We start from the raw sequence: 24519 nt of genomic DNA, 5'->3' as shown, positions 1-24519 counted from the left end.
TATTTTTCTGTCATTAATTATTAGATGAAACAGTTGAGTAGATGCCTCAGTGCATGATTTTACTGTTGTAGATGCCCAAGATGGAGCTACTTTTACTTGTTATACTGTTAACTAGTTTAGTCCAGTGGGTGATTATGAAATGATTAATGGGAGAGGACAGGAAAAGTTCTCTGGAGAACTGTTTTGTCTTTTTTTGTGTGTGAAAATATTTTGTGAAGTTTTGGATAATTTGCCATCAAAACAAATGATTTTGGCATTAACCTTTTTATTTATTCTTCTTTTTAACTTTAAATTTTAAAACACAAAAGGACAGTTTATCCTTCCTTGTTGTCTTTGTCTTTCCAGGTCCCCAGTGTGGATCAACATATTCTAAAAAGAGAAATAATCTTTCTCTCCTAAACTGATGCAATTTTGTCAGCACCACAGTCAGATGCTGTGATTGCGCAGCATCTTCACAACAACTCTATTTTTATGAGCATAGCCAATGAAAAGCACATTTGTGTTTCTTTCCAGGGTCAGGGGACTCGTCCCCGCTGGCATTCAGTAAAAATAGATACAGAGCACAAACTATCTGCTCCCCTGAAAGACCTGGAGGCACCCGTGTGCAGATGGGCCTTTGCTTTGGAACTTTCTTTTTGCTTTACAAAGAAAATCCCCTCTGCCCCTTCCATGTCTTAGGCTACAAGCTGGTTCATGTGATTTTTGTCCTTTTTCAATCGTCCCCTGGCTGTGAATGTGATGACATAACAGATTAAATGCCAAGACCTCTGCCTTTCTGAAGACATAAAGGTGACTTAAAAAAGCTACAATGAAAGATGTTCAGATTCACTGTCAAAGCTATGGCTTGAGGGGTTTACAGTGGCAAAGAGCATCTGTTTAATTTACTGGCCTTTTAATTCCCGTGTCCCAGAACAGATGTCATGTCATTTGTATGCTCATTTACTAGTCTTCTAATATTCATACACATTCAAATAAGCTGAATTCTATAAATCTCTACCTTCTGTTTCTTTTTTTGCTTTTACTTTGTTCTCCATAACCCTGGAACACCTATGTTGTACATGTTTACATGTCCTAGCAATCCAAATTGTGAATCTTAAGAACTGGCTAAGCATTATGAAAAACCATGGAGGAAGTGATACTTGGTGCAGAAAGTGAGAAAATGCAGAACAGTAGCTCCTTGTGCACAGGAAGGTTAGTGCTTTTCAACAAGAAATAGATTTCCCCCCAAAACTGGAAGCACACTGTACAGAAAGTTTAAAACAGCCCCTACTATTGTGGTCACATGAGTAAAATAATGATCAACGTGGTTTGATTGAACACTGGTTTTCCCCAGGATTAGGGTTAGTTTGAATTTCTGTCACATTTTGCATTAGGCCACCTAAAAAACCCACACAACAAAAAGCAGACATTGATATTCAGATGATGACATTACGTCATCTAGTAACATTTAGTGACTTTCAAGCAGGATTTAGCTACTTTCCATTGAAAGTAGTTGTTAACAGTGGTACAGTGGTTTTCAGTGACACCCGGCATTTGTTGCTGGCACACACAGGCACTTTGCATTGCACATTGTGTTCCTTTATCTCTTTATTGGTGCTCAGTGTACTGAATATGGCCGCACGGATCTGCAGGGGGTCTGTCAGCAATACAGATCTGATTTTGCCTCGGGACTGACACACAGATGGACTGGCATGGTAATAGTATCTGTCCGGCACCCATCACCGTTTATCAATCATTCTCCATCCCCGTAGAAAAAGAACTTGGTATTAGGAAGAGGGGAAGCCTTACTGGATGCATTTTGTCAAGTAAAAATGCCAAACATTTGTTCATACCAGCTTTTAGAATATCTTTGGTTTTTGGACCGTTGGCTGAATTGAACAAGGAATCTCAACACGTCACGTTAATCAGTATTATTAGGGCTGCAACTATTTTCATTATTTTATATTAATATATTTAACATTTATTCAGTGAAACACTGAAAAAATTGTCAAAAAATATTGTTGTACTGAAGTCGACATTTTCAAATGGTTTGTTTTGATCAACCAGAATTTTAAAAAATCAACAAAAAAAATTCAATTTACAATGATACATGACAAAGAAAATCAACAAATCTTCTCCTTTTGAGAGGCTACATTCTGCAAATACTTGGCATTTTTTCAGAATTTTTGATTTACATGCAAAATAAGTGAAAAGATTAACTGATTATCAGAATAATCATGTTATTGTATGTTTTGTCACAGTGAAAACAGTCCTCTCATTTGTAGCACTGCACACAATAAGATCAGTACAACCAGAGATATTCAACAGGATTGTCTCACTCTCGGGCATAAATGACTTTCTAAAAAAGTCCTTTCTGTATGTATGATGGGAGGTCTAGCCTCACATCTGTGCTCTATCTATCCTTGTTATCCTTTGTCTATTCAAGCTTGAATTATGCACAGCCTCATGTGGTTTAAGAAAGTACACTTGACTCGTTAAAGCTTTGGCCTAAGCTTAGTCAACAAAGTTCCAACATCACCACGTGACAGAAAGTGTGTGCATGCTGCACACCCATTATACAAAAGTGTGTGATGACTTTGTGTATTTTTGTGTGTAGACCAGACAGCTGTTTTTTCAGTCCCGTGCTTCTTTTTGATCTAACATACATACAACATGCACACACAGGCACATTCTTCATAATGAAGAATAGTCAGGGTTTTATTAAGTCTGTATTTAGTGAAAAGACAGTCCAGGAATAGACTTTTGTCTTCTATGGATCGCAGTTAGAGGGAGATTCCACCTTTGAAGTTTTCTTTGAGCTTAAGGGTTAATCCCCACTGTAGTTCTCTGAACTTAAATTATAGCAGACCGGCTTTTACCCTCGACAACCAACCTGTTTCACATTGAAATTAACTGTATTATGATAATCAACCTTATAAGAGGCTTTGTGATGAATGAAAGTCGAAAATCAAATAAAGGGCAGAAGATTTTATAGATAAACCATTTTTTTCTTTGAAATAATGTGGTGGTCTAGTTAAAATGGGTGGTGTCTGCCTTCAGGTGACATGCTTCATGTCTCAGTAACCAAGGTCTGGGGCTCCTCCTCATCTGTCAAGCTACTGAAATAGAATACTGGTCACAGTTTACATGGACATCCAGCTGTAGCTGGACAATTATGTAATCCAGTCATATGATTTTTGTGGAATGCCTCTGGTAACAAGTTCTCCCTGAGAAGTTATCAGCTGTTCAGTACTCAGCTGTTAAGACGGAGGAATAAGCTTAACATTTTTAGCTCTTTACTGGCCCACCACTTCACTTTACACACCTTGTGTCTTGTTACTTTCACACATTGAACCTTTCAGCAGAACTAGTTTACCAATGGTATGATTGTCCTGGACATGTGAGATGAAGCCTGTTGTACTTGTTGTTAGGCTCTCTGGTGTTTCTCTTACTGTTAACGTGCAGATTTTCCACCTGCTTGTTTAACTGAGAAGTAGCACTAACATTTTGTGGTTCTCTCATGCTTGAAAAAAAAAGCTCACCTCACTGGTTTTTAGGCTTTCCATCAACTCCAAACAAATGGCTTGCCTTTGAGAAATTGCAGAGCTTTTGTTTGTATGATTTCTAAAAACGATCCCTTGCCTCTTTATGTCTTGAAAGAGAGAATTAAAGATTGACATGGGAGTGTTGCACTTGTTCACACATCAAGCTAACTTGAAAGAAACGTGGGAAATATCAGGGTGAAGCTGTATGCATTGTAGCTTTGTTACAGCCCTGAAGGAAGTCCCACACTTTGCCAGGTTATCGCAGTCTTTACTTGAAGACAAGGATAAAAGAAACATGAAATTAGCAGTTTGTATCACCCTTTTTTCCTCTGAAGACAGTATTTTTTTTTAGCAGTATTGCCTTGAGTACGTGTACTTAGCAGAGACAGTGGTTACATCACTACAGAGCACTGGCCCGTCATCCTCTGATGTTTGCACAGTGTTTATAATCTCAGAGAACAACCCTGGGTGCAACCTGTGTCAGCTTTTTTAAGCACATTCAGGGCCCTCCGAACATCATAAGCTTCACTGAGAAGTTGTACCAGAGTTCTCAAACAGTACATGTCTAAAGGTTTAAACAACCTGCTCATGGAAAACAAAAACTGTCACTGGACAGTGATATATGCTGAAATAATCCAGAGGAAGGTGAATTTTATATGTACCAGGGGATCTTTCAGAGTGAACATGTTAGCTTATTAAATATTCATCAGCAGTTTTGAAAGAGTGAGCAGGCCCATACATCTTGAGGTCTAGAAATACTTCTTTGTAAGGGTGGTGCTCATAGACAGATATATGGCACAGGGCAATGGCCTGACCAGGCAAGCAAAACTCTCCTTCCTCTCAGATTAATTAGGGCATTTAGATTCTGTCTGCAGAATCTGTGGAGTGCTCAGTCCTGTGCTCTTTACCTAATGTGTCCTCAGTTAAAAGTATCGTAATCTGTGCTTTAACAAGAGGGTGCTTGCTGGCTGATTAATTTCTGTGCTCTGCTACTCAATAAATCTGTATTTATTGAGCATTTATGCGTGGGAGCCTTGTATGAAATTCAGACCTGGGCAACCATAAATATAGCTATGCCATCATGTATTTGACTTTTTATAGTAGTTGGACATTGCCACTTGCTAGTTGTGCTTGTATGGTGTTAGAGTCAGTATTTATCACCAAATTCCCCACAGTTCAAGGTGATGTCTTCACATTATTGTTTTGTGTCTTATTTTGTCTAACAGTCCAGAACCCAAAAATATTCAGGTTACTGCCTTGTAGGACAAAGAAAAGCATCAGACCTTCACATTTTAGAAACTAGAACCAGCTGATATTTGTAATTTTTGTTTAAAAAATATATATCTGAAATGGTCAGTTATCAAAATACTGATTAATTTTCTGTGGATAGAGTAACAATTGAATCAGCTAATTGTTGCATCTCGATTGTTAATATAGGTTGTAGTCTGGTCACTTTTTACTGGTCATTTACACAGAATGTAGAGGAATCTGTCAGTAGGCGGAGGCTCTCTTAGTAAGTGTTGCTCATCACAGTGATGTGAAAGTATATGATCATGGAGCAGTAACTGGGAGGAAGTGATGCCAGTGGCAGACATGCTGGATGTCTGACTCACCTCCTTTCTCAGAAGGATGAAGTCATGCATCTCTCCCTCATCTCATCCCTGTTTCTCTGTTTGTGTCACTCTATTAAGGGTTTATAGCATGTGAGGGAACAGAGTACCAGAGGTCTGCCCAACTACAGCACTGATTTAACCCATGTGGGGCTCACATACGCAAAGGATACATGGTGTTTTCTCTCTTTTGATCTCACTGAAGCAGACCTAATTTGCAGCTTTTCCCTTCTTCAGTATGTCCTCTCTGTCCACGTACTCGCCCTGCCCTCTTTCTTACTATCTCCCCATCACGTCATGTAGCTGTGGGCTGCTAGTAACCATGGAAACCAGTGGGTTTGCTCTCCTTCTGTCGACATTACTACACATCTCCCTCTTTTCCCTTGTTTTCCTCTCCTTTTCTCTGTCTTTGGGGACTCCACATATTAAGAGCTGCATGTGGGTGTATGTTTTTTTTTTTTTTTTTTTGGTCACATACAGAGTAAAGTGGGGTTCAGGGGGAGTGGTGGCTCTGTTTTGATGTCTGTTTTCAGTATCAGGGTTCATTGACAAGTGGTTATAATTAACCACAGCCCAAATAGATGTATTCAGATGCCTTGTTTTATTCAACCATCAGCCCAAAACCCATGGATATTCAATATACAGTAATTATTAATAATAATAATAATTCAGTAATATACAGTAGTTATTACTGATAATAATTCTAAAGAAGGCATTAAATCATTGCATCTTAGAAGCTGGAACCCAAGTGATAAGTTGTTGTGTATTAAACAGCTTGGATGTGTGTGCTCTGTTAACAATATGCAGAAAGAATCCCCGGCTACATAAATAAACGTCTTCACCATGTTGTTCACATGCAACGTAGATTTTTGACTATAAACCTTACATCAAAGTAACTTTTGTCTTCTACCTATTACAGCTTTACTGTAATGTCACTCTGTTCTGTATCTAAAGTGTTTGTAAGGACCTTGTTATGGCCTACTTTGTGTTCTGAGAGAAAGCATCCTTTCTTAATACATATACATTCCAGATGCTGCAGAGCCCTAGCCTCATTCTTGGCGTCACAAACCTGGCCATACTCTTTTGCCAGAGACATCTTAATTTTTGACTATTTTTTGGGGGGGTCATTTTAAACCTTTGGGGCATGTGGGTGGCACTGGAGCCCATGTTCTTTTTCTGATATCCTGGCATTCTGGTATTGGTAACTTCATGTTGGGTTTGGTGGAAGCACATCTGGTCATACACACTCTACTGACACACCCACACCACATCAAAGCTTCTTCTGTGCTTCAGCTTCACTCGTCTGCTCATACATTTTCTCTCAGACTTGCTACTGGTTTTGTAGACCTTCAGCAGGCAGGCTGTCAGAGGAACAGATAACCTCTTGCTAACCTTGAGCTGTAATAAGGTCTGCTCCTGTTGTCATGGGGATTCAGGTAGGCAGAGAGAGACAGGGGGTTTCACTGCTCAACACTGACCGAGAGGGCACAGGGGGCACAGGCTGGGCTGACAGATTGTGCCCCTCACCCCTTTCATATTGGCACCTCAAAGCATTGCTGCCTGACAGCTTGTCTGGCTTCTCCTGGCTCTAATGGTGTGGTTCGCTGTGCACAAACACAGGAGGGCTGGAATCAGGCATTTTTATCAGACATTCATGAATTCAATGACTTTGTTTGTGTTCTTTAGGTCATTTTTCTATCTATCTAGATAGATAGATAGATAGATAGATAGATAGATAGATAGATAGATAGATAGATAGGAGTAAGTCCATGCATACTCAGTGAAACATTTTGGTTAAAAAAAGGAAAAGAAGTCAAACAGATAATTCACTTTTCTGCACCCTCATGAGAATCTAATTAGATGGAGAATAAAAGCCTGAACTATTGAGACTAACTGTCTTCAACCTCATTAATAACTCTTGGTAAATTGAGCTGCTGCTGAGGCTGCAGTCGTAAACCAGACGTGTGTGTGCGTGCGTGCGCGCGTGTGAGTGTGTGTGAGAGAGAATGTGTATGTTAGTTGTGTGTGGGTTTTCCTTATGGCAGCCCAGGAGACAAAAACAGGAAGAGTGAAGGTAGCCTCCTCTGTTCTCGCTTTCAGCTCTGCCTGTCTAGTCTATTGTCCGTCCTATCTGGACATCTCTCCTCACATATTTTAAATAGTAGAACAGTTACACACCACTGCTGCCATTCCCGCCATCTTTGGTATCGGCTCTCTGAAAGGCCTGGTGTCTTTGAATGTCTGCTTGTGTTTGTCTGCAAACGTAGACCTGCAAAGGAGATCAACTGGAGTAAAATGTCAGTAGCCAGAAGCTTATTCAGTTCACAGGGATTATCCTTCTTCTCATCGATTTGTCTGTCTTTCTCTGCATGTATGTAGGTGATGGTAGGATGTACACTGACTCTCATTTTCCCCATATCTACACCATGGGGAGTCATCCCCTGCTATTATTTGCCTACAGCACCAAGAGCTCATTATAGAAACCAGACAGATGTGTTCTCGATTTGTGTCAAATGGGAGGAGAGAGCTCTGTGTGTGTGTGTGTGTGTGTGTGTGTGTGTGTGTGTGTGTGTGTGTGTGTGTGTGTGTGTGTGTGTGTGTGTGTGTGTGTGTGTGTGTGTGTGTGTGTGTGTGTGTGTGTGTGTGTGTGTGTGTGTGTGTGTGTGTGTGTGTGTGTGAGAGAGCAGCAGTCTGTCAGAGTGAATTGTTATAGGTAGGGCTATGTGTCAGACTGACTTTATGCATGCAAAGCATTTTTATTATATAGCTAAAAGCGTGATAATACAGTCTGAGTGTGTGAAAAGCATGTTAAATTTACATCTTTGTCTGACACGTTTCCTGAACACGCTAATTTTCTGTCTTTGTTTTCCAGTGTTGAATACAACTTCATTACTCATGTGGTTTCTCGTGGCACTTTAACAACTATCTTGTCTGCTAATCAGGAGAACTAATTACGGGTTCCCTTTTGTCTGTTTCAGAAATCGAGCGATAGCCGATTATCTACGTTCCAATGGATATGAAGAGGCATATTCCACTTTCAAGAAGGAGGCGGAATTAGATAATGTGAGTAGATTAAGGGTGGACACATACATCCGCACAGCCAATCAGACCAATTTATACAAACAATATGCCTTGATTTCCACTATTTCTCATTTAAGTCAACATGTTCACGAGTGTGACTGGGAGCACCTGCACCCAATTATGGTGGTCTGTATGATTAGGGGGTCTATGCTACATGCTGCTGCTAACTAATCTTGAAAAAAAGCTTTCATCAACTTGTAAATATTACATTTACATTATGCTTAACAAATACCACTGTGGTATAAGTTTTGTTTTTTTTTTCTAAATTGTTGGTTTTTTTTGTCCTGTGTTTTCTGGTGAAATGAGAATTTACAAAGTAATGAAATATAATACAGCTGTTGTGCCTCAAAGTCCACTTTTATGATGGCTATAATAATCGGTTTTGTTGACCCAGTTCTTAAATTATAGACTCTGAGGTCATAGTTAGTGCTGGTGTTGTACTGGGCTGTATTGTGCTGAGAGATGTTCCTAATATTCCACTCCCCTTATGTATGTTAACAGGGAAGACAAAAAAAATTAGAAATACCTGGACATTGTCCAGTACAACAACCCTATGAACAATGACCAATAACAAGCATTTAATTTACATATTTCTGATAACAATTTTAGCAAAAGAAATGAACAGTATAAACTTCACAAGGGTAGAATTCATAGCAGAGCTGTTGTATTGAATTGCGATAGATTGTACAAGTGTACCTAATAGAGCAGAGTGTATTTTCCCTCAAATTTTTGCATAACGTAGAAATGCAGCAGCATTTGCTTTTACCTTTAGCCCCACTTAACAGTGTGTCTGGGACATGTTATTGTCATTTGTCCTTTTGTACCTTGCCTCTTCTTTCTGTTCAGTGCCAATTTACAGTTCCACTATTTTATCAGTGGCACAACTGACAAAACAAACAAACAAAAAAAAATATTGTATAGCTAGTAAAATAGGGATTTTGTTGTAGAGTCCTGCACATTGGATTTGCCCTGAAACAATGAGCATGAGGTTAATGTAGTACTGTGGTACTGAGCCAAAATGTGAATGAAGATATGCTGTTGATTTCTCTCTTTGGCAAACTGTTAACTCATACTATCATGTTATTACTGACATGTTATTAGTCATGACAACCCCTTTTCATCTGCGACTCGTTTTAATTTAGTTTTTTTGTTTTGTTTGCTCTGCTTTTATGTAGCACCTCTTCTTTCACCTTGCCTTCACATGGCACCCCACCCCCTTCTCCTCTATGTCTTTATTCACTCCTTTTCTAGACGTTTTCTCTGCGGCAGCTCTGTGCAAGCAGGCTGAATAATAGATGAATGGCACAGAGGGATAGGTTCACCCTGTTGGGTATTAGCGCTGAGCCAAACGCACACCTTGCCAGCACCATGTTAAACAACCAAGGGATTTTTAGCACCATTTCCCTGAGACCACATTGTTAGACAGTCATTACCTAGGTGGTTTTCATGTTTGCTAAATATGGTTTGATTTTGTTCAGAGTGAATAAAATGTTCTTAACCTTGCCCCTTTGTGGCTGTTTGAAGTTACTACTATGTGAGGTGGTGCACACTTGCAGGTTTTCATTGTAGGAATAATTAATAGAGGCCATGCTCTAGTTTTATATTACCTTGTCAAGGAAAATGTACATAACCTGCATGTGCACGCACACACACACACACAAACACACACATACATATGATTATTACCCACTGGCAATAGGCTGGCAGGCTGCAGTGAAGTCTGGCACTTGTCATTTTGCGTGTATCTGTGTGTGTCTCTGTCTCTTTGTGTGTGTTGGTGTAATGGGCAGAGTGTCCAGGCAGATGGCAGATTAGATGATGGCAGACTTGTCCAAACTGGGTTCCATACTGCCTCCTCCTATGTTTTCTCTCTCCTCCATTTCTCCTCAGTGCCTCAGTTCACGCCTTTGTCTTTTTATTCACCTTGTGTTATAGTCTAAGAAATCACCGCTTGTCATTGAGAAGTGTTAAAAATAGGCATCAGTGTTGCCTGAATGTCTCCGCACCTCGAGGATGTCTGCTTTTGTTTCCAGCCGAGGCTGAGGAGCTACTTGTGAAATTGGAGGGAAACACTAATTTTCTCCCTCACTGACACTCTTGGCTGTCTGTCACTGTCGGTTTTTGATGCTTTGATAGTTAGCAACAACCTCAAGGCATGGATATACTCACTGTGCCACCAAAACTATATTGTGTGTGGAATAAGACTACACAGTGCAAAACTGGACTTTATTTTACTTTTTTTTTTTTTTTTTGCCTTTGTATTTTAATTACATTTAAGGAAAATTATGAAACTTCTTTTCACCGTGTTAAAATGTCATTAATGTTTTTGAGCTGTAGACCTTTTTAAATAAAAAGTTAATTTGAATCTTGGTTTTGTTGACACACGCCACCACATTGTTTTGTTTCTTTCTTGGCAGTAAGAAACAGACTGTGGGTGCCTTGAGGTCTGTTATGTAAAAAGTAGCGTCCAGCTTGTGGTATTAGCCTGCAGGTGGAATCAGGCCTCTGTCTGCCAGGACTGCCACAAGTTAACTTCTACCGCTGCCTCCAGTACCGTGTGTGTGTGGCTGTAAGCTGCCTAAGTCTTCCTTGTCTGCAGGAGATTAGCTTGTGTGAGAAGGATTAGGACTAGGGTGTGTGTTTACGTGTGTAGTGTGTGTGTGTGTGTATGTGTGTGTCATACAGTAGGTTGGTGTTGTCTGGCAGTCAGTGTTGGCCTGTGAGGGGTGTGTAAATAATTCCCTGTTCTTTCTTACTATAGCCAAAGACCTCAGCATGCCACCCCAGCTGGCCCCCCTCCCACAGACCTCGCAGGTTATGCTGAGCCCACGACTTTGATTGGCTTTCTTTGCCTGTTTGCTAATATCCTTTTTTTCCTACCCCCCCTCTTTCTCCACAGAATGAAGAATTGGATAAGAAGTACGCTGGTCTTTTGGAAAAAAAATGGACCTCAGTCATCAGATTACAAAAGAAGGTTTGTGGGTTTTTTCCCCCTCCTCAAAGCATGCTTGTGGGGATTGTAGTCTTGTGAATGGTTCATGACATTACTGCTGAATCCACTGTTAACACTGAGAGAAGTGTACCAAGGAAAGCATTAACCCGACTGTTAATGTGTAATCATTTGTTTGAAACGCAGACTCCAGCAAACTCAACACCCTTGAAAGCCTATGATTTATGAACCTCTATATTTCCTCCTTTGCGTAGTTATCTAGATATGAGCATATTTCTATATACTTTCTGCCACTACACTGTTAACTTGCCCCTGTACGCTCTGGGCAGGTGATGGAACTTGAATCAAAACTGAATGAAGCTAAAGAAGAGATCACCCTGGGAGGGCCAGTCAGTCAGAAGCGCGACCCCAAAGAGTGGATCCCACGCCCACCAGAGAGGTATGCGCTGAGTGGCCACCGCAGTCCAGTCACCCGCGTAATCTTCCACCCTGTCTTCAGTGTCATGGTGTCGGCTTCTGAGGATGCCACAATAAAGGTCAGTGCTGGCGTATGGTGGAAATAGTGGTTTGACAATGTATGTGCTGCAGAGGTTGTGTTCACACTGGGCTTTGGAGCTATTGTCCTTATTCTTTCTTTCTTTCTTTCTTTCTTTTTTTTGAAATTGTGTTTGAACTGTTTTCCATTTCCAACCATTTCCTTGCAGGTTTCAAGATAATAACTGCAGCAGGTGATTTCACTGATTAGTTTATCCTGTTGGACTGAAGGTTTGAAAACAAATGAAAATCACTGCTGTCTGTAATAATGCCTGCAGGGTTGTTCCCCTCCTTTGCACATGATCAGATAATTTTGATCTGTTCTGTGGATGTTTGTTTCCAGTTCAACATAACCATGTTCTGTATGTACTCTGTGAACGGTTCAGTGTTTCCAAAGCCACAGTAGATAATGGAAACATCAGTGATGACCCTCACAGGTCTTATGATGAGCACGAAACCTCTCAGATTTCCAGAGGTGAAAAGCAGCTGCCATGTTTATCTGATATCTTGGGTTTTAGGATGTTATTGACTGTGATAAAATTGGGTTTGACAGTGATTAGGGAAAAGGGATATTGTATTGTCAACTGATATGTTGTCAGTCAGTAATGGTGATAAAACAGCATTATTGTCAAACTGAGGTCACAGATGCTGTCATGTGTTGAAGAACTGGTTGTAGAATTAGGGTATTCATTAAGCTCTGTTTAACTGGTGAGAAAATAGATATTGATGATGAGTTGGGAAACGGGTTAGTAGGCAAGCTGACATGAATGCATTTCTTTCACTTTTCCTCGCTGGCCTGATAAACAGACAAATTCTATGTGGAGCTTATTTTTTCCCAGTTACAGGCGAGACACATCACCACCTCTTTTGCTTTGTTCTCTCCCAGAGAAACAAGAAATGTCATTCTTGTCCAGCACATCCAGCATGTGCTACCTTTTTTTTTTTTCAGGAAATGTAAACAAAACTCAACTTTGCCTGACCTCTGGTTGCCATAGTAACAACTGAACTGTGGATGCAAAATGTCATGTGACATTTCTATCAGCCCACACATTGTCACACGACGCATTCACTTAAAAGTAAACTGAGCTTTGGTGCGCAACTTTTAGTCACACAAGACAAGATGTTGTACAGTTAATCTTTAGTGTTAACATCTTGTATTAAAAAAGAATATTTTTTATAATTTTACATAACGCTCAGAAAAAGCCATATTTGTTCTTAGACTCTTCTCTGACCGTTTCTCATATTTCTAAAAAAAACAGTTATTCAGTACATGACACCTTTCTTACACAGATAGAACAGCTGTGGTGTGGCACCAGAAATATTTGAGTATGCTAATGTTTTTGTTAAAGATGATTGGACTAAAGCAGGCTTTAAGCTTGTAAGAAATGTTCAAACATAATATTGCATTTACAGTATGGTTTCAAAGGCAAAAACACTTCATAAAGATTTATCAGCTGTCTTGTTTTGGAGCTTCCTGCAGGAGACAGACTGCAGTGTCCTTTGTTTGTTTGCTTCCACACTCCCTCCTCACATTACAATAATAGGATTCAGGTTTAAAATCAACAGAGTGGTCTTTTTTTAATTTAGTGCCAGCTTGGTGGCAGCTTGTGCTCACTCTGTTGAATGCTGCTCCTCTCTCCTCCTCCTTTCCATCTATTGTACCTCACTCTTGAGCATTCCCTCTCGTTCTAACTCTTCTTCCTAGACACACCCTGGGTTACACAAGTATCTTTCTCTGTCATCTATGTTTCCCTAGATTCCATATATAAACTCCATGGCCAGTCTCTGGGCTTTTTTTGCAGCAGTGTCTCTCCCCTGCCTCACTGCACAATACCAATACTCTGCTGAGCTGTTTGTTCTGTATATTTTATTCATGAGACAATAACAGACACATGTACATCTCCTCCTCGGCTACACCCACACAGCAGGGACCCCTTTGTTTTGGCATCTTGTTCCTCTTCCAACCTCACCCTCCCTCCCTTTCTCCCTCTGCACCCCACCCCCCAGCACCCTGTCACATTTATCTTCCACTTAAAGCTTCATCTGCCCCACCATGACTACCCATCAGCACCATCCATCCCTCAGGAGGAGGCAGGCCTAGGCCCAAATCTAAAATTCAGCCCTGCTTTCGTACACCTCTTCCTGAGTTGTCTTGTCTATCTGTGGCCTGGCCTGACTCCCCCTGTGTCCTACTTTTCTGCTCCTGAACAGCTCTATTAAATTTTTAAGCGGGGAGTAGACCTTGTGCTCTCTACACTGAAAGGCACAGACTGAAGAGCTCATTGGCTTTCCACGTCATGCCAGTGCCTGATAATCAGACTGAACTGCCATTTTGTTTACTTTCATTCAGTCAACTTTGTGTTCATGTTATCAGATTTATTGTTGAGAGGAAAAGTGTTTTGTCTTTTGTCTGCCCTAACCAGTCAATCGGCAGTAACATATTCATCCTGCCAACGTAATTTTGAGACGGCACAGAAGCTGTGGCAGCGAACAGTTTAGAACCGAAATGGTTAAGCGATTAGATAAGTAGTTGATCAACATAAAATTAATCTGTTATCTGTTGTGATAATTAGAGCTGCAATGATTAGTTGATTAGTCAATTAAAAGAAAAGAAATTAAATAAATAAATTCATTCATTCATTCACTCAGTTTCCCAGCAAAAATATCAAATATTTTCTGGTTCCAGCTTCTCAAATGTGAACATTTCCCGTTTTTCTTTGTGATTACAGTAAATTGAATATCTTTGGGTCTTGGCCTGTTAGTGGCACAAAACAAGGATCACCTTGAGCTTTGGCACACGGTTTTGCTCTCTATCACCAAAGCACTTTACTTTTTGGCCCTTGCTCTTATCAGTGTTGCTATTCTCTCACCCTCACACTCCCCCTCTCATCCCTTGTTGTCTCTCCTCTGCTAGCGTGGCAGATCCTTGCACGGCAGTATGTTACCTTGAGCTCAGCTCTAACCTTTCACCGTATCTAAATCAGCAGGTCACAAGCATAGAGCTATGCTCACTCAGACATGTCAACCAGAGGCTATGTTAATTTAAACAGGGCGACTGGAGCTTGGGTGTCAGCTTACCAATTCCTTACTTCATAATTGGGACATACAAAGAAAGTCTTTGTGTTACTTATTGCCTTTGAATGACAGAGATCCAAGGCATTTTCTCTGAAAGAATGAAAACGTGTTATTAATCATCGTGAAATAGGGCATGTTTTTTGGCAGCTACTTAAATAATGCCCTGGAGAAGTTCCAGTGAGAGTCATCAGGCTTCTGGCATTGTGTTACAGGTAGTGAAGGGATTATGTGTGGTTTAGATGTTACTGCTGCTGTTTTGCATGTAGATTGTTAGACCAGGTGTACCTCTAAACACATTAACTGCATTGACCGTCTCCAAGATAAATCCCCCCTGTGCACTTTGTACCTCACGGCCATCTGCACTGTTTGTAGCTTCCTTTTGGGTGGGCGGGCAGAAGGACTGGGGGGAGGGGGGGAGGAGGGGAGGAGAGGGGTGGGGTTCTCCTGTCACCGTCTGCCCAAAATCCCCCACCCCAAGAGAGGAACCAAGGAGGGTTTATCCCTCTCTGACAAACCGTCTGTCTGCTTGAAAGCCAGAGATGCAACAGCTTTCTCAAGCTAGAAAATCAGGCTTACCACTGTTCACTCCATTTTCTGTCTGTGCTCCAACTGGCTTTGCCGTACTCAGCATAATAAACTGTCTCTTGGCTTTTATCAGGCCTAACTGTAACCCTAATCGGCATCTTGGCACATGCATTCCTGCCGTTAGCAACAGCAATACATCATGGTTTCTGTAATACAATATACAGAGGGTGAGTGAGGCTTGTATGAGCTCTTAAGATGAATGTAATTGGCATGTGGTAATTTGTGACTTGGGGCCACAGATGATGTGACATTTTGGGGCTTTGCCAAGGGCAGTAAAGGGATTCAGTTTGAAATGAACAGCATGCTTGTTTTAAGTGCATCTGTTCCTCTAAAGGTAATTTATGAATATTCTCTCTTGTACAGGTGTGGGACTATGAAACAGGAGACTTTGAACGCACACTGAAAGGCCACACAGATTCGGTGCAGGACATTTCTTTTGACCAGACTGGCAAACTGCTAGCATCCTGCTCCGCAGACATGACTATCAAGCTGTGGGATTTCCAAGGCTTTGAGTGCATCAGGACCATGCATGGTAAGATGATACAACAGTATGGTTCCTTTAAAAAAATCTGGTGGTGCTGAATTTGTGTGTGTTGTTTTGTTTTTGTTTTTTTTTAATTACATTTTTTTGAGGCAGGAATTTGCAGATGTGCATCACCGCTACTACATTTCGTGTCATCTTTGTGAACATGCTGCGTTATGGTTTCCACGTCATTGCTGTCTAAATGTAGCTTGTGACTGTACGCAGGGCTCAGGTGGTGCAGATGCCGTGCATTATCACATTTGATGCTGCTGATGAGCCTCAATCTGCTCCAGTTCACTGCACCCTATGCTGAGATTCACAACCAGCTCTGACAAATGGACTGTTTTAGCCATCTTGTCTCTCTTAGTACCCACAGTAATCCCCACCACAGTGGACCATCTCTTCCTAAAATTTGATCATTTACGGGTTATTTAAATGGAAAGAATTGGTTCAGGTTTTTAATAAGTCTATCTATATTCTTTTTCTTATCTTAAAATCTGCTCTGCCATTGGTCATGTCATCACTGTAGCAGTCCTTAGGCACACACCCCCCTCTTTTACACCCTAATTGCCAAGTAAATGATGGTGGGATACTCTGCACGTGCCCTCAGGCCCTAGTGATGTTAGGGACCACCGTATGAATAATTTTTATTTCCTTACTGGATTTGAGAGAGGGCCCCCCCTACCAGCCAGCAAACAATATGAGACTTCAGTATTTCAGATTTAGGTCTTCTCCTCACGAGTCTGCTAGAAGTGGCTGCTAATGCCTCACTGTGAAGCAGACATGAATGAATATCAATGAATCAAATAAGCCTGCTTAGCGAACACAAAGTGCTCTGGTATTCTTAAATTTATGCTCGAGTTGTAAATCCTGCATTTTGTGCAAGTGAGCAACAGATTTCACTGGTTGCCAGTCTTTTTTGTTGTAAATGAGGGCGTGAGCTGCTGGCACACTTCCTCAAACAGACGAACTGCGTTCACACTGTGCAGAAAAAACATTTAAAATGCAGAGATCACTGTCCAAACCCTTCTATTAAACTCAGCCCGCTGTCTTTATTAGTTCCCCACCATTTCCCCTCTATCCTTCTTTTTATCCCCGTTTCCATTCACTTTTAATTCATCTGCTCAACCTTTTCTCCTTTTTTCATCCACCTCTCCTTTTTCATGTTTTTAAAAAACAAAAAAAAAAACGCCAACTGGGCCAACTGGTGAAGTAGATTAGTGCAGATTTGGACAGCAGTTTAATTATCCTCTTCAGCACCAGATAGCACTTTTCTGTGTAGCTGCCACCCATTATTATAGCCTGGTGGCATGTGTACGCACACACACACACACACACACACACACACACACACACAGAGTTAAGCTGGCCTTTTAGAGTATACTTACTGTTGTCTTCATCTGTTTAGCAGCTTAAATATGGCCCAGTGTCTAGGTAATTAGACATCTCTTATTCTCCGTGGAACAAAGTAAGCCCCAGCAAATTGGCTGCCTCGCTTGTCATTTAATTGGCTAATTACGACCAAACCCATCGTTTTTTGGCGCTGTTGGTGGCTGGAGATGTGTTTAAAAGAAAAAAAATCATTGCTGAATTTTGAGCTTGATTCCTCTGGTTGAAGTAAAGAAGGAAAGATTAAAGGGATCATGTGTTGCTGTCTGAAATAATAAAATTACATTTTACAGCTTCAAATATTACGTTGCGTTGTGTTGCTCAGAAAGCATTTACAATGGTCTCTGGCTGTTACTGAGATCTTATTTTTGTCTTTTCTGTTTTTCAGGACATGACCACAATGTTTCGTCTGTAGCCATCATGCCCAATGGAGATCACATTGTTTCTGCCTCAAGAGACAAAACCATAAAAATGTGGGAGGTGGCAACTGGGTACGCAGAATCCAAACACTCTCTTAAACTTTCTTCTAAACCACTGTTTGTTTGTTTTTGTTTTTTTAAGTTTAATGATGTGTTTCAAGAGTCACATCTGCTCTGACATCTTGATAACTCCTTCGTTGTCATTTGCCCGTTAGCTACTGTGTGAAGACCTTCACGGGCCACAGGGAGTGGGTCCGAATGGTGCGGCCCAACCAGGACGGCACACTGATTGCCAGCTGTTCCAACGACCAGACGGTGCGCGTGTGGGTTGTGGCCACCAAAGAGTGCAAGGCTGAACTGCGGGAGCACGAGCACGTGGTGGAGTGCATCTCCTGGGCACCAGAGAGTGCCTACCCCACCATCCTAGACGCCACAGGCTCTGAGGTGAAGAACTGCTCAGACCTTTTCTCATTTGTCCAAAACTTATTTTTGTCTGTGAGGTTTTAGTGAAGTTACACTGTAGTGTTCAATGTGAGGATTATTCCCTCCACTTTCCTGATTGGACCAGTAGTTAAGAGGTTAACTCAGCTTGTGTTTGATGGCGTCTGTTTGGTATCTTGTGGCATCCAGTGTGATTGATCAGGAAAGCACAGCAGAGCAGACTGTGGACCAGTATGAGCTCAGTTACAGTGTAACCCACTGTCACTGTTGAGAAATTGCTGGAACTAGAAACATATTTTCAAGAGTCTTGGCCAAATGAGACAATGACTGACAATGAGTGAATGAGAAGAGCAATCAGGCAGTCATTACTGTACAACCAGTCTGCCAGTCTCACACACAGAGCCTGGTGATAGAGCGCATCCGTCAGATCAGAATGCTTAAAAATGGACACCATACCCTCATCACAGGCTCTGTGATGACAGGTGTGGTGTACCATCCAACCCACCCAGGACAATAAACATCTCAAAACAATTTACAAAACAATTTATCAAGCATACATCAAAAAATGTCAGCAAAATATCAAAAATAGATTTATAAGCTTGAAAAATAAGAATCTTTAAATTGATATATAACCCATTAAAGTCAGTTCTCCATGCAGGGGCATTACTTTCTGTCACTGATGCTGCTTTTCAGTAGCTTTGCACTTAAATGTGATGTGTGTAAAATTACAGCTCTTCACTTATGTACCAAGGCAAACAAAGTTTGTGATTTGATGTGTTCAGATAAACAGTGGATTTCTCTCATGATCAGATGATGAAGGATGTGTTCCCTCTCTACATGCGTAGCCATGTCAGTGGGTCTCATACGTCACCGCTCAGACTGATGTCCTTGTGAACAGACTGACTTGAAATGAAGTGTGTGCGCACATACACAGACTATCAGCATGGCCTAGAGTCAGCCCGCTCTCCCTCCTTATGCCTTGTGATCTTAAGTGTGTCCAATTGTAGCCTTGTCAGATTAAAACAACATTTTCCCTCACAGCAGTCATGTCCCAGTCTAACCGTTTGTGGTGAAACACAGTGTTTATTTGCACTGAAGTTGATGTTTGGTGTTGGTTGTTTTATATCTTAACTGAGGCAAAACATAAAACATGTGCAGAAGTTACATATCACCTCCAGTTAAATGGACTGATGGAGTTGTTGACTTTGGACAGAGCTGAACTCACAGAGACAGCCGTTGTCTCACAGTTGTTTGCACGTGTTCTCAGACTAATTGTCAGCAACGTAAAACACTCACAGTCTCCTCAATGTATTTAATTTGGGATGTTCTGCTGTTCTGTATGTTCTGGTATGGTGGTCGGCTGATTCCTTCAATCTCTTACTCTAAAACACTGAAACAGATGAAAGCAGTGAAACATAGCTTCTGTTCAGATAAATGCTCATCATTGTCTGTTTTCTTTGTGCTGAACCAGACCAAGAAGAGTGGTAAGCCAGGCCCCTTCCTGCTGTCTGGCTCCAGAGACAAAACCATCAAAATGTGGGATGTTAGCATTGGCATGTGCCTTATGACACTGGTGAGGACCATCTTAAACTAACAGCCTTTTTGTCTTATTTGTATGTACAGTGTATTTAATTGTCTATGTTAAAAACACTTTTGCTTCATGAATGAGATGAATTGGATTCCAACTGGTGTCTTGAGCGGCATCTGTCTGTCTCACAGGTTGGCCATGACAACTGGGTGCGTGGAATCCTCTTCCACCCCGGAGGCAAGTTCATTGTGACCTGTGCAGATGACAAGACCTTAAGGATCTGGGACTACAAGAATAAGCGCTGCATGAAAACCCTGTGTGCCCACGAACACTTTGTTACCTCTCTGGGTAAGCAGCCTCAACTCTCATTCTCCCAAAAACAAGTTTCATCCCTGTTATTATTTGATCAGCTGGTCTCTTGAGGTGCAGGAGAAAACGTCTCTGTTCTACCCTCACTGGATAGTGGGACTGAGTGTTTTGAGCATCCTGAGGGTTCCTGGCAGCTGGGGTTTAAGAGGTAGACAAGCGCTCCAGGATTTTCCCACCTCCCCCTCCTCGTATCTGCGGCTTTTCAGCAGATCAAGGCTCGAGAACTCTCTTGAGGAGCTCCTCAGCCAACTTTTCCTTGGCAATCCGTTTGAAACCCAGTCCTCTTAAATCCTGCTTCAGCCAAAGAGGATATATATCGCTGTGAGCTATTGATGTGATGAATGTTGGAACGGTGTGGTAAAGACAAAGCACCTTTGTTAAAAATCACGGGAAAGAAGTGTCCCCCCCCCCCCCCCTTTCTAAAAAGTCTGTCTGTCTTTGCGTATAATACAAAACCAAGTGCTTTTCCCCAAATGTGTTTGCACTCTGCTTTTTAAATAGCCTGAATTTCCATTTCGTTTCAGCTTGTAATTCAGTCTGAGTTCATGTTTGCGGATTTCTCTTGGGGAGAGGGGATTGTTTTGGGGTTTTTTTCCCTAGCCAATCAATAAGGACTGACGTATCTGTCTCACCAACGTCATTTTCAGTTGACACAGAACCTGCAAAGTCAAGTTTGATAGCGACAGTAGAGAGGTGACAGGAAATAATGCGAGAGAGAGGAGGGATACCAGGAATACTGCAGTTACATTGGCAGCATCTTGGCTGACCAGACATCCACAGTAACAAACCTCATCGATGCCTCTCCCTGTTTTTGGGCCAATTTTGCACGTCTGCATCTGCTCTTATTAATTCAGTCACTGTGTGCATGGCAGCCCGAACAGCTGACATATGACGATACAGAAAAGCTGGCTGTGTTGTGCACAGGCCAACTGTACCAAACTAGAACTGATTATTTGTAAATGTATCTTCATTTTTCTGTCTCCTGAACCTACACTTCTGCTGCCCTCTCTGAGGCCTGTTGTGCTACTGCGATGGAAATGGTTGGCAGCAATGGTGTTGCATTAATTCTTCAGTAATTCTCATCATGAGCGGTGTTTATTTCCTCTCTTGTGCTTTGTTCTGACAATCTTTTTGTTCCACAGATTTCCACAAGGCTGCTCCCTTTGTCGTCACTGGGAGTGTAGATCAAACAGTAAAAGTGTGGGAGTGCCGCTGATCTGGACCTTGGAGGACTGGACCACCACCCCAATTACCCAGGCGCTCCTCTGGATCCCACCTCCCCCTCCTGCCATCCCACCTCCCCTTTCATCCCAGCCTCCTTCCTCCACCCTCTCACCTAACATAAAACCTCACCTGCACATCTTCATCTCCTCCGGCTGCACTTACCACCATGGTTATTTACCCACCGCGCTCTCTGGTCCAATAACTTTTGTCCTTCTATGTAAATTATTCCTGGATGTAGATCGAGCTATTAAATGTTACACAAAAAAGTATTCTTGCATGGTAATCCAAAATTGTATACTGTAAATTTACATAACGTTGTCTAGAAGTACCATAGGTTTAACACGGGGCTGACCGTCTGTCACGCAGCCTTACCGACCAACCGAAGGCAGATGTTTTTGACTGGGTGTAAAATGTAGGGCACTAAAAACCAATAATTTAAGAAATGACAGTGTCTTTATGTGTAAGATTTATTTTTGTCTATTTTTTTATTTAGGATTTTTTTTTCTGTTATTTCTCTCCTTCACTGTCGTAGTCTGTTGGTGCCTAGCTTGGTGAAACTTTCGAGAGATAAGGCAGGAAAAGCATATATGACGCGATAAGATACGATTGTCTGTGGGGCTTTGTTATTGAAATAATCTGTAGCTTTATAACGTCACTTTTCAAGTGTGCATACCATTTCTCTTCATGTGGAACTAGGTAATATTTTAATGGCTGTATATACGAATGTTTCAAACTGTTGTCCTTGGACCTCGGGGGCTTAAAAACAGCTTTGTACTCTTCTCATGGTGGCACATGAACCACTGTTAGGCTTTAGATAAATGATCCCATTAAATTAATCTGCAGCGAAGAATAGAAAGTTGAAACGTTTAAAAGTGGCTTTGTGAATAACCACACCATGTTTTTCACAAGAAGTCCAACGTAGCGAGCGAGTTTGTCTTTCGCCGTCAGTGAGCGCCCTGGGTCACAGCAGCACCTGAGCAGAGTTCAGGGATTACGCTTGTTTAATCTCTTGCACTTGATAAAGACCTTGGATGTGTCTACCTTTATGAGAAGATTTCCGGTGACCTTGCATGTCAGACTTTTGACAGACTAAACCCTCTGTCCACTTCTAGTAACCTGACTCAATCGGTCTTGGCAGCGTTTGGCGTACCATAGGAATTATGTAAAAATCAGAGAATGCTCAGGTGACCCATGGTGCGTCTGAAAGCTACAAACTGAACCCTCGCGTGAAATAAACCTGCTAAAGAGAAAACAATAACGGCATGACGAGGAGTCAAAGTGAGCCCCCTGGGTTTGACATCTGGGATGTGCAAAGATCTCTAATTTCTGAGGGGTGAACTATATGTTCTGCATAATAAAAATGGTTTTGAGTAAAAAAACAAAAAAAAAAAAATCAGTTTTCTGTGAAAATATGAAATGTAAATTTAGCTTGTTATTAAGAAATTTGGCAATTTTGTAATACCGCACTAAAGGATGAACTGGATGGGAATTTAGGATTAGTGAGGAAATGCTAGCAGCAGATATGTTGTGTGTTAAGTTGATGCTGTTTTGTCCGTAGAGGGGTCTGATGCTTAGGTTGGGTTTTATTGTGAAGAGCTCCTCGCTGTAAAAGAGGCGGTGCAGCTCCTGGATGAGATAATGGAGGTGAATGCTAAAGCCTGAGCTGCGAGGATCTCTGCAGACAAACCCCCACAGACCACCTCACACATATGCAAACGTCTTCTGAGTGGCTTTCCTCAAATGTTCAGCTTTTGATCTTTGTGGAGCTGTAACTGTAAAACGGGGCGATTTTCGGGAAAGACTGGAAGAAAACTGTAAACCAGTCCATGCCGTAGAAACAACCATTCCACTCCCGTTGGAGGACAAAAAAAAAAATGGACCATCTTGCTTCTAACTGTAGCTGACAAGGTGATTCATTTATCTTGCACATCCCTGTTTTCACTGAATCTTTGGTCCTTTAATGATGATCAAAGACAACATTAAAATTTAATAATGTTGATAAATGCATAAACCTATAATTTCTGATTAGCCTTTTCATTCCAATGCAGTTCTTGGCTAATAAAGAATTCCACTGCTTAACTGATCTTCTTAGCTTCTTTGCCAAGTTTTCCTCTTCCTGTGTGTACTGGATGTGGTGATCTGCTGCTCAAACTCCTGCTAGTGGCTACTGTGAGCCTAATGTGACCTGTTGACGTAGCACTGCTGCATGTAAACCTGCACCAGAGGCAGAGCTGTCAGAACACTCATCTTTTACAAGCTCAAAAACTGGAGCCTTCTCATCAGAGATCAATTGGATTGAATAATGAGGTGAGAAACTGTATATTTAAAACAGTGTGACATTTTGGGAAATGTGCACATTTGCTTTTTTTTTGTTTTTGCTGAGAATTAAATGAGAATATCATGCCACTCTCATATTTGTTCCGCAAATATGAAGCAGCTTAAACCACAATTAAACACGTCTTATGGAGGATTTATGTGCTTCATAAGATATGTAATTTGCTGCGGTTTCCATTGGTTGCCTAGCAACAAAAGTGCAATTACAACATTTGTGAGGATAGTGGTTTTTTTCTTGTGTCAAGTTTAGAACAATAGAAGTAAACTTTTTTTTTTTTAGAAAATCTACATTTGTGAATTAAGATAACAAAAATTGTGTTTGCATTCAAATATACAACAGACAGCTTCAAGCTGTGCTTATAATGTTGAAAAAGGCGTAAAATTATTGTAATTTTTAAGTGCAGCGGATAAACCTGAAGTTGTTTACACTACAAGCGAAATGCAAAATGGGAGGAATGTGAAAAACGCATTTAGGTGATAGGTGTTTAGCCCTAACCTTGCAGACACACCTGATAAACAGACAATCTTCCATTTTTCTTGTGTTTCGTGTCTTTAGCTGTTTGTTACCAAGTGAAAACCTGTAAAATGAGCTGAATGGATTGTCTGGTCCAGCTGTGGTGCATTTGCAGGCATTCTGCCAACAGTTTGTTGACATGTCTGTAGTTAGTGGGAGATGTTGCTGTTAGAAAATCTTCGACTTGTAACTACACAAGGCTGGTGTTAACGTTTTCTTGTTTTTTCCCAGCTCGATGTAAACAACATGGCATAAATGCTGCACGTGTTTCAGTAACTTGTTGGAGTTCCCCTGGTGGCCTGGCGACTGCTCTCTGCGGTTGGGCCCAGTTTCCATCTGTTTCCAGTCCTTATGCTACACTAAGCTGAATGGCTGCAAACATAATGTGTGGTATCCATCTTCTCATCTAACTCTCGTCA

The 24519-nt window shown here is 41.3% G+C and overlaps 1 protein-coding gene across 2 annotated transcripts in view; it reads left to right on the top strand.

The window, feature by feature from the left end:
- The window catches only part of LOC121187053 (lissencephaly-1 homolog), a 33098-nt gene extending 10407 nt beyond the window's left edge, over positions 1-22691 (top strand). For both annotated transcript variants that reach the window (XM_041046127.1, XM_041046128.1), the window contains exons 3-11: positions 8113-8197; positions 11115-11189; positions 11495-11701; positions 15723-15891; positions 17660-17762; positions 17906-18134; positions 19603-19704; positions 19851-20007; positions 21171-22691. In XM_041046127.1, coding sequence (XP_040902061.1) covers positions 8113-8197; positions 11115-11189; positions 11495-11701; positions 15723-15891; positions 17660-17762; positions 17906-18134; positions 19603-19704; positions 19851-20007; positions 21171-21244 — 1201 coding nt within the window. In that variant the 3' untranslated portion in view covers positions 21245-22691. The remainder of the gene's footprint in view (positions 1-8112; positions 8198-11114; positions 11190-11494; positions 11702-15722; positions 15892-17659; positions 17763-17905; positions 18135-19602; positions 19705-19850; positions 20008-21170) is intronic.
- The last annotated feature ends 1828 nt before the right edge of the window (positions 22692-24519 follow it).

The sequence above is a fragment of the Toxotes jaculatrix genome, chromosome 9, assembly GCF_017976425.1.
Source record: "Toxotes jaculatrix isolate fToxJac2 chromosome 9, fToxJac2.pri, whole genome shotgun sequence".
Classification (NCBI taxonomy): Eukaryota; Metazoa; Chordata; class Actinopteri; family Toxotidae; genus Toxotes; species Toxotes jaculatrix.
This window is presented reverse-complemented; position numbering and strand designations above follow the sequence as displayed.